The sequence below is a fragment of the Accipiter gentilis genome, chromosome 28 (assembly GCF_929443795.1).
Source record: "Accipiter gentilis chromosome 28, bAccGen1.1, whole genome shotgun sequence".
NCBI classification, from domain to species: domain Eukaryota; kingdom Metazoa; phylum Chordata; class Aves; order Accipitriformes; family Accipitridae; genus Astur; species Astur gentilis.
The window spans coordinates 7,959,690-7,973,166 of record NC_064907.1 but is presented as its reverse complement, the minus strand read 5'-3'; the positions used below and the strand labels follow the sequence as shown (position 1 = coordinate 7,973,166).

Here is a 13,477-nt window from a genome sequence, read left to right as displayed (position 1 = left end):
AGGAAGCTTACCGAAGTGCTTTAGAGAGAGCTCATGCGTCTAGGCAAAACACAGCCATTTGCAGAAGGTAAATAACAGATGTTATTTTTCCTTCTCCTTCTTACTTAACCACCATTGCATATGCTGCCTCTCTGCCCACAGAGCCTTACAGATCTGCGCTGCGCCCTGCTCCCTGCCCTCGGGAAGGGTGAAGGAGGAGCAGGAGCAGGAGCAGCAGCAGCAGCAGGAGCAGCAGCAGCAGCAGGAGCAGCAGCAGCAGCAGGAGCAGCAGCGTGGCTGGTGAGGCCCCGCAGCTCTTCCTCCATCCCTTCACACCCTCCAGCAAGACTCTCAGCCAGCGCAGCGCGGGACCGCGCTTACTGCAGGGAGGCACGGCAGCCCGTCGGCATAAACATAAACCGCCCCAACTCGAAGGCGGCCCGCGGCGCTCCCCCTGCCCGCGTCCCGGGGCCTCCGGGGGCGGAGAAGCGCCCCCCTCACCCCGGGCCCGCAGGAGCCCCCCCCGGGCCCGGCCGGCCGCTGAGGGGAGCGGGCGCCCCGCGCGCCTCCGGCAGCCCTGCCCGCGCGCTCCCGCCCTCGGCCGGGGCAACGGCTTCAGCCCCCGCCCCACGCACGCGCCGCCGGCCGCGCGCAGGCGCGGTGCCGCTCGCCGCCCCGGGCGCGCAGGGCGGAAGCCGGGACCGAGCTCGGCCGCCCCCTTCCTTGACCGGGCCCGGCCCGGCCCGGCCGAGCGGCGCCGGCGGAGAGCGCGCCCTGCGGGGGGGATGGCGGCGGGGCGGCCGGGGGTGGGCGCGGCGCTTGGCGCGGCGCTGCTGGCGAGGCTGGGCCTGGTGCTGTACGGCCTGCACCAGGACGGCGCCATGCGGGTGCGGTACACCGACGTCGACTACCGGGTCTTCACCGACGCGGCGCGGCTGGTGACCGAGGGGCGGTCGCCCTACCGGCGGGCCACCTACCGCTACACCCCGCTCCTGGCCTGGCTCCTGACGCCCAACGTCTACCTGGCCGAGGTCTTCGGGAAGCTGCTCTTCGTGGCGGGGGACCTGGCGGCGGCCGTCGTCGCCTACCGGGCCCTGCGGTACCGGGGGGCCGCCGCCGGCCAGGCCTGCGGGTGCTGCGCCGTCGCCTGGCTCCTCAACCCTCTGCCCATGGCCGTCTCCAGCCGGGGCAACGCGGAGGCCCTGGTCGCGCTGCTGGTGCTCGCCACCCTGCACTTGGCGGAGGCGGGGAGCGTAGGGAAGGCCGCCGTCTGCTACGGGCTGGCCGTGCACGTGAAAATATACCCGCTGACCTACGCGCTGCCCATAGCGCTCCACCTGCAGAGCAGGCGCGGCGGCGGCGGGGAAGGGGCGGCGGATACGGGGTGCGACCAAAAAGCAAAGCTCACGTTCGTAGCGTACCTCTGGCAGCTGTTTGTAAAGATGCTGAACCGCGACGTGCTGCTTTTTGCAACGGTTGCTGGATCCGTGCTGGCCGCCTTGACTCTTGCGTTCTATCACCTGTACGGCTGGGAGTTTTTGGAGCATGCCTACCTCTACCACCTGACCAGGAGGGATATCCGTCATAACTTCTCTCCCTATTTCTACATGTTGTACTTAACTGCAGAGAGCAAATGGAGTTTTGCCCTTGGGCTCGCAGCTTTCCTGCCCCAGCTGCTTTTGCTCCTGGTTGTGTCAATAGCGTTTTACAGAGACCTTGCCTTCTGTTGTTTCCTACATACCGCTATTTTTGTGAGTTTTAACAAAGTATGCACGTCCCAGTACTTTGTCTGGTATCTCTGCCTCTTGCCCCTCATAATGCCTAGTGTTAAGATGTCCTGGCGTCGCGGTGTGCTGCTTCTCTTCCTGTGGTTTGTTGGACAAGGCCTGTGGCTCGCTCCTGCGTACTTTCTGGAGTTCAAAGGATATAACACTTTTTTACTCATATGGTTGGCAGGCTTGCTTTTCCTTTTTATTAATAGCCTCATAATTGTTCAGGTTATTTCATATTATCAGAAAGAACCGCAAGTTGCAAAAAAACTCAAACAACAGTAATAAACAGGCCAACATCCAGAAACAGCCCTACTATCCTTGATAAGGCTTTTCATACTGCCAGCACTTTGTTTAATATAAATGCGTGTACATTGTACTAAAGCACGTTGTATGTAAATGATACTGTTTCAGGGCCGTGAGGGCACTGATTGGCCTTAATTGCCCTGAACGGTGTCTGCAGGTGTACCTGTCTCCCATGTGGACCTTGAAACTGCATTGTAACCTTCTGGCCAGCACTGTCTGCAGCCCTGTCTCCTGCTGTTCCTGACAAGACTCCCTGGAAGGACCCTGGACCAGTTCATCACTTACCATGTCTGGGGCTGCAGGTGGACTCTGTTACCAGCACCCATCTCCTCCTGCCATCTCCAGACACAGTGTGACTGCACCCTCGTCAGTGAGAGTACGGCCTGTGCTGGGGTCACCCTCAGCTCCTGCTCGTACCCTGTCATAGAGCAGCTCCAATCTTCTTACTCCCTGGTACCCTTTTTCTCATTGTTACTTTACTTGTTTACAACTGTGGCCTCTGTCTAGGAAAACAGGAGATTACAGAGGGATGTTGGAGTTTGACAGTCTTGGACATTCCAATAAGTGGGTGTGGTGTTTTGCAAGGGTTAAGCTAATGAATGAATGAATATAAGGCAATCACTTAATATGTACACTGGGATTTATTTTATCTTTTTGCAGTAACGTTTTAGCTATACAGTGATTGTGGCCTGTACCTGGTCTTTTTTTCAGTGAAGGAAAAAAGTGGTTATTTCATATAAGTCATTAAATCCTCGAAACTTTTAATTTATTTTAGAATTCAGATATGTTCGCTCATTCAGATCCTTATTTTTGCCTTTTCAGTGCTGTTCGAATTTTTGAACACATTTATCTCCCTTGCCATGGAGGAAGATTTTTCCAAATACCTGTCTTGGATTGCAGAGATGCATAAAGCAAAAATACTTGTGTTCCTTGCTGTCTTGATCTAGAAAGAGGCCGCTGGTTTAAACTGCAGTTAACTAATAGTTATTGTGGACGTTAACAGTAGCAAATGCAAAGAGTCAAAGTACAGCTAGAAAGGCACATGTGTTCCAAAAGCACTACAGTATACCAAAAAGTAATTGGAAATGTAGTTTCTCAGTACTTCAATATCTCTATGTATTGGTTTTGTGTGGCAAGGTTTTGGTAGCCGGGGGGGGGGGGGTGGTTACAGGGGGTGGATTCTGTAAGAAGCTGCTGGAAGCTTCCTCTGTGTTAGAGAGAGAGCGAGCCCATACCAGCTGGTTCTAAGACGGACCCAACACCAGCCAAGGCCAAGCCAATCAGTGATAGTGGTAACGCCTCTGTGATAACATTTTTAAGAAGGAAAAATAGGTTGGGACAGAGAGAAACAGCTGCTGGAGTGAGGAGTGAGAACATGTAAGAGAAACAACCCTGCGGACACCAGGGTCAGTGAAGAAGGAGGGGGAGGAGATGCTCCAGGCGCTGGAGCAAAGATTCCCCTGCAGCCCGTGGTGAAGACCACGGTGAGGCAGGCTGTCCCCCTGCAGCCCAGGGAGGTCCACGGTGGAGCAGATCTCCACCTGCAGCCCGGGGAGGACCCCACGCCGGAGCAGGTGGGTGCCCGAAGGAGGCTGTGACCCTGTGGGAAGCCCGCGCTGGAGCAGGCTCCTGGCAGGACCTGCGGATCTGTGGAGAGAGGAGCCCACGGAGCAGGTTTTCTGGCAGGACTTGTGACCCCATGGGGGACCCACGCTGGAGCAGTGTGCTCCTGAAGGACTGCACCCCGTGGAAGGGACCCATGCTGGAGCAGTTCGTGAAGAACTGCAGCCCGTGGGAATGGCCCACGTTGGAGGAGTTCGTGGAGGACTGTCTCCCGTGGGTGGGACCCCACGCTGGAGCAGGGGAAGAGTGTGATCAGCCCTCGTCCTGAGGAGGTGAAGCGGTAGAAAATAACGTGTGATGACCATAAACCCCATCCCTGTCCCCCTGTGCCGCTGGGGGGGCTTGGTGGTGAAATCCGGGAGTGAAGTTGTGCCTGGGAAGAAGGGAGGGGTGGTGGGAAGGTGTTCTGAGATTTTGTTTTATTTCTCATTACCTTGCTCTGGTTGATTTGTAATAAATTGAGTTAATTTTCCCAAATTGAGTCTGTTTTGCCTGTGACGGTAATTAGTGAATGATCTCTCCTGTCCTTATCTCGACCAGCAAGCTTTTTGTTATATTTTTCTCTCCCCTGTCCAGCTGAGGATGGGGGAGTGATAAAACGGCTTTGGTGGGCACCTGGTGTTCAGCAGGGTCAACCCATCACACTCTACTGTTAAAAGTATATGAAAAAGAAAGTGAAAGGAGTAAGTGGAGCAGTTGCCAGAAGAAAAGGAAAGTTTTGAAATAGGAAGCTCTACAGCCTGTCAAAACGAGGTATTTATTCCCAGATGAGACACAAGAAGATGTGGAATTGAGTGTCAGGTGGTAGGGAGAGGAGTTCACAGCCGTTTTGGAGTCAATACTCTCAGGAACATCCTATGAGAGATTTGGTGTACACAGCCCTTGACAGAGGTGGAAACTGGTGATGTGTTTTTTAACAAAATCTTGAGTTCAAGTAGGCATATGCCAAATTTAAGAATTTTCGTATTTGTCTCAGCTTTTCGTTACATCCTACGGGAATGTGAAACCCTTAAAGTGAAGCAGCGCTTCAAGGCAAAATAACTTCAACCACTCAGTGAGATTCCCAGGGTTGTCAGCAGGAAAGAATGTGGCCGAGCAGGTTTGCCTTTCAGGTTCATGCTTGCCATGCTGCCTCTCTGAATCCTGAGGCAGGCCTCTTCCCCAGGACTGCAGAGCTCCCGGCTTATGTATGTACAGGGTTTTCTTTCCTGGTTGTAGCTGAATTGCAGTCTTTTGATCTATGAATTTTTCCTATTGCTTCTCGGCCCCGTTGAGGTGGTTACACAAAAGGAGAGGAAGCCCCTGAGCCCCAAGGGCCCGGAGCCAAAGGGCGTGTTACGAGGAGGTGTGACTGTGTCCTTACACCCTTCTGGCCCAAGTCCGCAGTTCTGATGTATTAAGAGGATGATTTCCCTGCTCAGGGTGGTGGAGGGTGGTTCTGCTCCCCCCCTGGAAGGCATTCTGCTTTCCCTCACCAGTCTGCACTCGCGCTCACCTTCACATTGTGAAGATCCTGCCAGCCTCTTCTTTGTAAATCCAGAAATTGGATGAGGCAACAGATACTCTTTTGACAAACTGTCTTGGTTTTTCAGGCGGGTCTTACAGATGTGGCATTAATTTCCTTCCCCTGGCTTTGCCCCGGATGAAGGAAGACAGACTTGTACATCTTCCACAAGAGGTTTATCAGTCACAAGACTGGTGGCACAAGCCACTTCTATACACAGTTTAGTTCTATATTAATCACCAAAACATTTTGTATGTGCTATGAGTGTGTGAAGAGAAAGTGTCCCGTGTGGTTTTATTTTCTAGGGTAGAAGACTGAAGAGCCTCTTCTGTGCCAGTACCTCTGTTCACCCGGTCCCAACACGCCGGCGGTAGCTTGTTTTCCCTTGCAACTGATCTTCTGTTACCCCTTATACATTTTTCTATTGCAAATAGCATGTTTTCTTCCCCCAAAGCAATGTTTTTTCTCTCTTTAACAGACCTAATTATGCTGTTTCCAGACTTTTCCACTCCCCTATTTTTTCCCTTCTGTTGGCAAAGAAAGAAAATGAAAGCCAAAAGGCATTTCCAGCTTCAAAAACCTTTCAAAAAAAAAAGGGCATTTTGAGTGACTGTCATGACAGAATTGTAATGTTGTTTTTTAGGTAAGTAGTAATTGCCTTATGACAAATACATTCTTGATTTATTAATAGTTAAATCATTTTGAGGCCTTCAGAAGGCAAGCTCTGCAGCAACAGGGACCGAAGAGTACCTTCCCTTTGCAGGTCAATACCAGCCCTTCAGCAATGATTTGAGAAAGTCATGCATAAATAAGTTATAAAAAGGCTTTTATACAAATTTAGAGTTACAGTCATGAATTTAATAATCCAGTATGAGTCCCTCTTTTTACAGTTGTTGTTTTGTAAGCAAGCTAGTCACCCAAAAGTGTTTGGGATTTAGAAATAATTCAGTGACTCATAAAAAGCTGGATGGCAGAAATGAACTGAAAGAGACGAACAGGAGAGATATTTGAGAGTTTAGATCTTGCAAATCACTTTAGATAGTTATGTGGAATTGAATATTCATTGATAAAAAGCATTAAATCAAAATAATTGTAGCTGAGTGCAGAACGAGTTATAATTCATGAACAAGTCATGGTGATTAATTATAATGACCTTAAAATTTACCAAATTCATTTCCTATGGAACATTTATTGCTTTTGATGGTGTTCAGATTCTTCTGCTTAATAATTTTATGTCCATTTATCTTCTGGAAATTAGGAACTGAAGTGTCTGAATGCTAGCTTTCATTCTGTACCACGGGTTGCAAAATTGTAATGCTATTTTTTTTAAAAAAAGGTTGAAGTGCCCAATGTAATGTGTCTCATTTGCACAAATTTTTTACGTTGCACTGAAACCAGCCCTGAAGTTCAAAGTGCAAGATGTGAAAGACAAAGTGAAAAGAAGAAAAGAAATATCAAGACAAATAACCTTTTTTTCCTTCTTTTTTACACCATAGTCTATAGTCCAAAGGCTCATGAGTGGATTCAGAGGTGACTTCAGTCAAAGCTTCAGCATTTTACAATGATTTGCTGTAACATTTATAAATTGAATTACTCAAATAACAAGGTAAACAAAAATACAATAATAAAAATTTCATGAAGTTTTAGTATGAGCATGCTAAATTACCATCTCTGACACAGTAACTGTGTACTTGGTCCTTATTAAGTAACTGCCCTGTCTGCATTGCTAGCATTGTATTGACTTCTGTAATAGTAAAGGCAGAAACTACATGCTCTAAACTGAGCTCATCAGTTTTCTTTTTCAAAGAAACATTGAAGCTTTTCTATTTAACAGCAAGGGAAGACTCCCAGCGTTTTTCCTAAGGTTTTGTAGAGAAAGGAAACGTTAAAAGACAGTAAATTATGAGCAAGTTGCTCTGTGTTTTTTAGCTGAGAAGAATAAGGCATCTATTTTAAAAGGGCTGCAGAAATACATAGTGAACGCATGGAACTCAAAAAGTATATTCTTCATTTATTTCCCAAAGGCAGCTGCAGAATGCATATCCTAATGATAGCAACATTACGGAACAGGATTATCCTGAACTTAGAAAAAACCTTTTACTCAGATTAAAACCAAAGCACTCGTGCAACTTTCTTGATTAAGGGCACGTTTATGTGCACCATATGCATAAAACTAAACAGTTACCTGCACATACAGAAGCAAAAAGAAAAGTCCCAGTCAAGACAGCTTTGAATAATATGATTTTTGGGGGCTGCCCTCTTTAAAACAGGTTTCTTATATTCAGCACTCAAAACCTTTAGTGACTTTAAAACTTGAATCACATAAGTTTTGATGCATATGGAAGTAAAAGCATAGGCAGCAGGGATCTTGAGTGGTAATAGACACGTTCAAGAACCAACTAATTCTGACTATATTTGAAGGCACACACCAGTATCCTGATGTTCTTCATTACAACAATCTGCACTGGTCATGTTATTTGTGTAGGAGCCTTGCTTCGGTCTTTATGTGTGATGAATGAGGTCAGACCTACATTTTGTATTAGCAAAAGTATCATCAGAAAGTTAAAAATTTCTCTTGAGGAAGCAGTACCATTTTTTTTTTTTAAATTACATTACTTTTCTGTAAGGCCCTTAATAAATCCATGCAATAAATCCATGTGATCCATGCATTTTTTAATAACTTTTAAGTCTCTCTTTCATTGGACACTGTCCAGTATATACAAAGATGACCAAAATTTGTCAATTTTTAACAGTGTAAGTAAATAGTATCTTGTTTCAGCAGAATTTCTCATGACTCTCCTTTCTGGCACGTGCTAAGGTAGGCTTGGGCTTCTGCAGAAACAAGAGGTTGCTTATTGAAGGCAATCTTAATGCACAGATAAAGCTTTAGCTTCAGCCTCTTTTTCTTAGAGCTTAACTCTGAGCCTTTAACATTGTCTTCAGATAAAACATTTCATAGCTTGCACATAAAGAAACGACAGATAAGAGATCGACACTATTTCCTGTGGAAATTGGTGGGCAAGCAAGCTAGAACATCTGTGGAAGGAATATCTGAAGGAAATGTCTCTATCTGATTATATATGAAGGCAGAACTTCAGCCTTGGAAACCAGCTGAAATACAGGCAAATTGAGCAGTAAGCCCATCCTGTGAAATCTACGTTATTTATACGAAGGGTATTCTATCAAGTGTGCTTTCCCTTTTTAGAGGAGGAAAATGGGATCTTGATAGCAATTGTCAGGCTGGATGAACATAACTTTGCTTCCTTCATGTTATCATAAGGGCATCTATAGGATGTTACATCCTACAGTAGCACTTGTGGTGTACAGGTGTGACTTGTATAAGCTGTTAATAGGCAATATTGTTGGTGTAGCAAGAAAGTATTGGTGAGCAGTCACTCTGAAACTGCTTTTTGAAGGTTAACTCAAGTAAAATCTGATTTCTGCTTCACAAGTCAGCAGCTGTGTTAATAGAGATGGTACTGTTTTGACAGTAATTTTCCAAGGAGAGCTGCACTTTGTGGCCCATATGCTTCCATTCTGTGCAAAAGAACATTAATTCAAATCCCCTGGTGATCTGACAGTCAACATTTTTTTAATCTATCCCGTGTCCCTCCCACTGATCCAATAGATTGAATTAGCCAGGAAGCAGGCTTAGAAAATGAAGTGGAAAACAAAGTATGATTATCCTTCCTTTATTTTCCACACTGTATAGCGTGAACATGTTGCATAATTAAGAGGATTACCTTTTGGAACACAGTCCATTTGAGCTAGGTGTTAGAGTACTTTGTTAATTTTACCCAAATGCACCTCAAGGAAAATTGACAGAATGGGCTACACAGACTTTGTCAAATGATAGTAAAGCTACTGGTAGTTTATGTCAGCTTCAATATTAGCACTATTTTGCCATATCTTTCTGTTATAACAACGCTATGACAAATAAAAGTTAACAAAAAATAGCAATACTTGTAAATTCCAGTTTTGAGTTTCTCTTATTCAAAGAGTTTGGAGGATACACATAGCCATAAACTCACTAAAGGAGTACAAATGCTACATCCCACAGCATTAATAATTCATTAATAATTTTTTCTTTCCTACAGCTGACTTCTTCCTGAAGAAAGTAGCATTTTATTTTTTTTATATACACAGGCTGGAAATTCACATGAGTAACAAGTACTTCTCCACCTTAAAACTGTCAGATGTATTTGAAAATAGATTTTAATTACCATTAGCACTTCCAAGTTTAGTGCTGGCAACAGCCAGCTTGTTAATTCCAGCAGTACAGGAACTGAAGTCATGACCAATTTTCCTTCATGCTCTAATAAACTGGTTGATTAAGTATAAGAAAGTTTGTTGCTGGAAGTGAACCAAATGTTGTTTGTTCACTGGAAAGAAATACTGCATGGCTAGGGCCAAAATTTACATGTGCAGGATGGAGCAAACTGATCAAGGAACAAGGGCAAAAGTGAGGCCCCGGAGACCTTGTCTATTGTCTTGCCTCTGTCACTAATTTATCATTAACAAGTGATTTCAGCTTGCTGTGCTGTTTGCCTCTGCCACTTTTGATTGCTCAATCCATTTAAATGACAACTTATTCAAGACAAGATGTGTCTCCTAATCCATTCTTGTAACACGCTGTCGTGAAGTGATTGCAGTCTTGTTTGAAACAGTTATAAGCCTGATTGATTGTTAGTAAACTGTAAACACGTAACTAAAGACATTTTGATTAAAAAAATATTAAAAATTCTTTTTTTTTTTTTTTCATATATTTAAACCTTTTCTGTGGGATACGTTAGGTTCTCAGGTGCATTCCAGCATTGAATTTGTATGAGAGGGTGGACTACTGCTGAAGCTAAATGAAGATCTGGAAGGAGATTAGCAGGATTCATGGTAAAAAGCTAGACAATTAAGAAAAATAATTTAGAGAAATTATAATGTAGTTGATACCACAAGTAAATAAGATTTTATTATTAGTGGTCTGCTTAGATTGTGTTGGAAGTTCATATTGAAAATGTATTAGGGAAATGAAACTGCAGACAGCTCTACAGCTGGCTGAATAGCTACTGTTCCTCAGATGTGACAGAGAATGGCTAAAGAACTGTTTCTGTGTATTCATAAAACATCCTATACATTATGATGCTGTCCAGGAAAAAGTTACTAATTGTGTGGCACTATGAAGGCAAATTACAATTCTGTGTTCAGATACAGGTGAAACAATAAAGCCTTTCACCTTGATCTTTCTCCAAAGCTTTCGTTAAAAGATGCACAGACTACCAAAATGAAATCCGGACCAGATGTGCTGTGCCAGAAGCAGTTACAGGGAGCTCTAAATTTGCTTCAGCCTTCTAAGCTTCTCGAACAAGTGCATGCTCAGTGCTGGAAGCCGTAGGTGGTGGGAATGCACAGACGCAAACTTCCCCATGCGTGCCCCGAATAGATTTTTCCAAGATTCTTAAGGCACCCAGATGTTGCTTTAATCTATACTTATAATAACTATATATATCTCCTCATATAGCAATACATATCTTAAAGACATATATCTCCTATGTAACTACATATATCCTCATCTATCATAGTACAGCAGCACATTCAGGGGCTTCATGCCCACTCCGACTGGATATAGGAAGAATATAGGAAGAGGCCCCTTTTGGGTCACAGGGCCATGGCAGGCCCTTTATGAGGACAAATCAACAGCCCGAGAGTGGAGGGGTAGATTTGCCTCTTAATAAAATGTATGATGACAGCCACCGATGTGTTACTTTGTAATGTGGAATTCAATTGCCTTTTAGCAGTGGAGGCAGGCATGACTGTATATGCAAAATGAGAAGCATGCAAATAAATATGACTCGGAGCAAAAAGGCATTTTCATTATATGTATTTCAGCTATAATGTGAGATCGAGAAAGGTTAGAAAGTCTAGAATTAAGTGTCAGCAGAAAAAAACGATGTGAAGACTGAACAATGGTTGATCCTTCAGTAAGAAGCAACTTTGATACCAGCCCCAGTTCCCTTGTTACACATGTTCAGAGAAAAAGCTCACACATAAAGTACTTTGTGAATTTCTTTACACTGAGAATAATCTTACGTCAGCTGAAGGCTTGAGGGCTTGAACTCCCTCTGGAAAGAAGGGGTAAAGTCCTCGGCTCTCCCCTAAAGAGAACTGGGCCTTTGCAGATTCCTTAGTAATGGAAATGGTGAATGAATGTTCTCATTTTGGAGACGCAGGACACTGAAGGTGCCAAGTTACATGGCTATGAAAACAGCTGGACAAATACATAGAAGGAAAACTTGTCAAGGGCTATTAAATACAAAAAACATCTTCTCTGGCCTTGGGAATTCACCAATCATAGCAAACTAGGGAAGTATTTCTGGGGAAATCTCTCCTCTTGTTTCTCTAGTTTTCCTTTGCATCTGTTGCTGGCCACATTTAAAGGATACTGGTCCAATCCACAATTTTTGTTCCTAGGCTGTTAACCACACGAGTGTCCCCAGCAGAGCATTCCCATAACCACGTACGCTCAGTTACTTGGTTATGCCCTTTCTTTTACACCACTTGAAGTTGTATGTCAGGTAACATCTCAGTTCTGGGCCTGTGCGTCTGCTTGCTCTTTTTTTTTCCAGAGCGGATGCTACCAGATTGTGCCAGTAAACCACAACTGCGACTTGTTCCGTTGGCATTTCACAGATGACAGGTAGCAGCTGGTGACAGATTGATAGGTGAGAAGGGGAGAAAAGAGAAATCAAAGCTGACAATATGTATCTGTATGATCAAAGAGAGGTGCTTTTCGCTGGCTAGGCAATTAAAAGCCAGCTAGATTCAGACAGCTTATAAGGCCAGGTTAATTCAAGCATACCGAGCCCCTGGAGCTTGGCTGCCTTCTCTCCCAAAAGTAAACCACAGCTTTCTTATGGGACTTCACTCACATGTTCTCAATGAGATGGGGGAAAGAAAGAGTGGGGGCAAAACCAGATAAATTGGCACAGCTGCAGTCACCTGTACTGATAATGACTTGTGTCGTTGCAAAATGAAATAAAGATCCAGCCCTTAGCCGAAACCGTCTTTACTAAAGTCTTCTGTTTTAATAATAATTTACCTTTAGCTCTGGAATGATACGTACTGCTGTTTAGGATGATTAACTTAGTCTGTAGGTAAGAAAAAGTAGTGATGGCTGCAGGAAACAAGTGCGATCTTTTGCCAGGAAATAAACCCTTTCTACAGACTCCTGCAGTTGAGAGGGCACAAGGTTAAAGAGTATGGCAGACTTTGTGTCTAAAACACTATGTAAGTAAAGAGGAATGGGCAACATTCCAGGCACAGCCAGTGGCAAGCAGCCTGGACTGACCCATGCTGAGAAATTATTTTATCTCAGAAATCCAAGCCGGGCTGAAAACAGCTGCTGTGTTGGAGAGGCTGGAGGTCTCATCCCACCTGGGCTCTTGGCAGCTGTCTTTGGTAGGTCCAGGCTCCTCAAAGAGTCGTTTCTTCCAGGCATCGTGCACATGCCTCATGCGCTCCTTCCCTCTGTCTGCACCCAGCATGGTGCCTGCTGCCTCAGAGGGAAGCAGCAGTCAGATTTTGGCCTTCTTCTGCCCGTCACTTCCCTGTCAGAGCAGCCAAGCACGCCACTGAAATGTGACTTTGGACAAAAGGAATTCCCTTCCCTTGTGTTTCCAGTGTTATAAATGTAAGGGTTAAAAGAAAGCTCACTACACATGATGTAGGTCAGAACTGCTCATATTACAGGGCACTTGTGTGATTGCAGCCCCTAAGGCAATTCTTTACCAGTGATACAATTCCTATGTTAAGTCAGTCCTTTACCAGTGATACCACACCTACCTAAGTCCTGTGCAGGTAGGCATATAGACGGGTCTTGCATCCAGTGGCTCTGTGTACTTGTGGTCCGGAGGTCTCTGAACTTGGCAGGTAATGTTAATCCAGCGTGAAAGACTGTCCTGTGTTTCTCTGTCATTCGTTGGTTCTGATTGTACAACGGTCCCCTGAGAATTCAAAGAAAGTGAAAGATACTGGAAGCTTCCTTGCCATCTGGAATAAATCAGTGTCGGGAAAGTTTCTGCTTTTGTCTAAACCAGATTTGTCCATTTAATTATTCTTATACTAGCACATTGTCTAGCATTTCCTTGCAGGCAGACTAACTCTGACAGCATATGGGTGCCACGCTTGACTCTTTCATCGCAACGGGAGCAGAGTTTGTTCTGCACTTCTGAGAGCCACCTCATCCCAGGTTCTGCACAGGCAGGTTAGAAGCCCAGCAAGAGACATCAAAGGTAAACACTGTGGC

The 13,477-nt window shown here is 45.2% G+C and overlaps 1 protein-coding gene across 1 annotated transcript; it reads left to right on the top strand.

Moving 5' to 3' along the window:
• Positions 1–764: 764 nt before the first annotated feature.
• On the top strand, positions 765–2,819 carry PIGM (phosphatidylinositol glycan anchor biosynthesis class M). Its single transcript, XM_049830722.1, has one exon. The coding sequence runs from the start codon at positions 765–767 to the stop codon at positions 2,031–2,033; it is 1,269 nt and encodes a 422-aa protein (XP_049686679.1). The 3' UTR covers positions 2,034–2,819.
• The last annotated feature ends 10,658 nt before the right edge of the window (positions 2,820–13,477 follow it).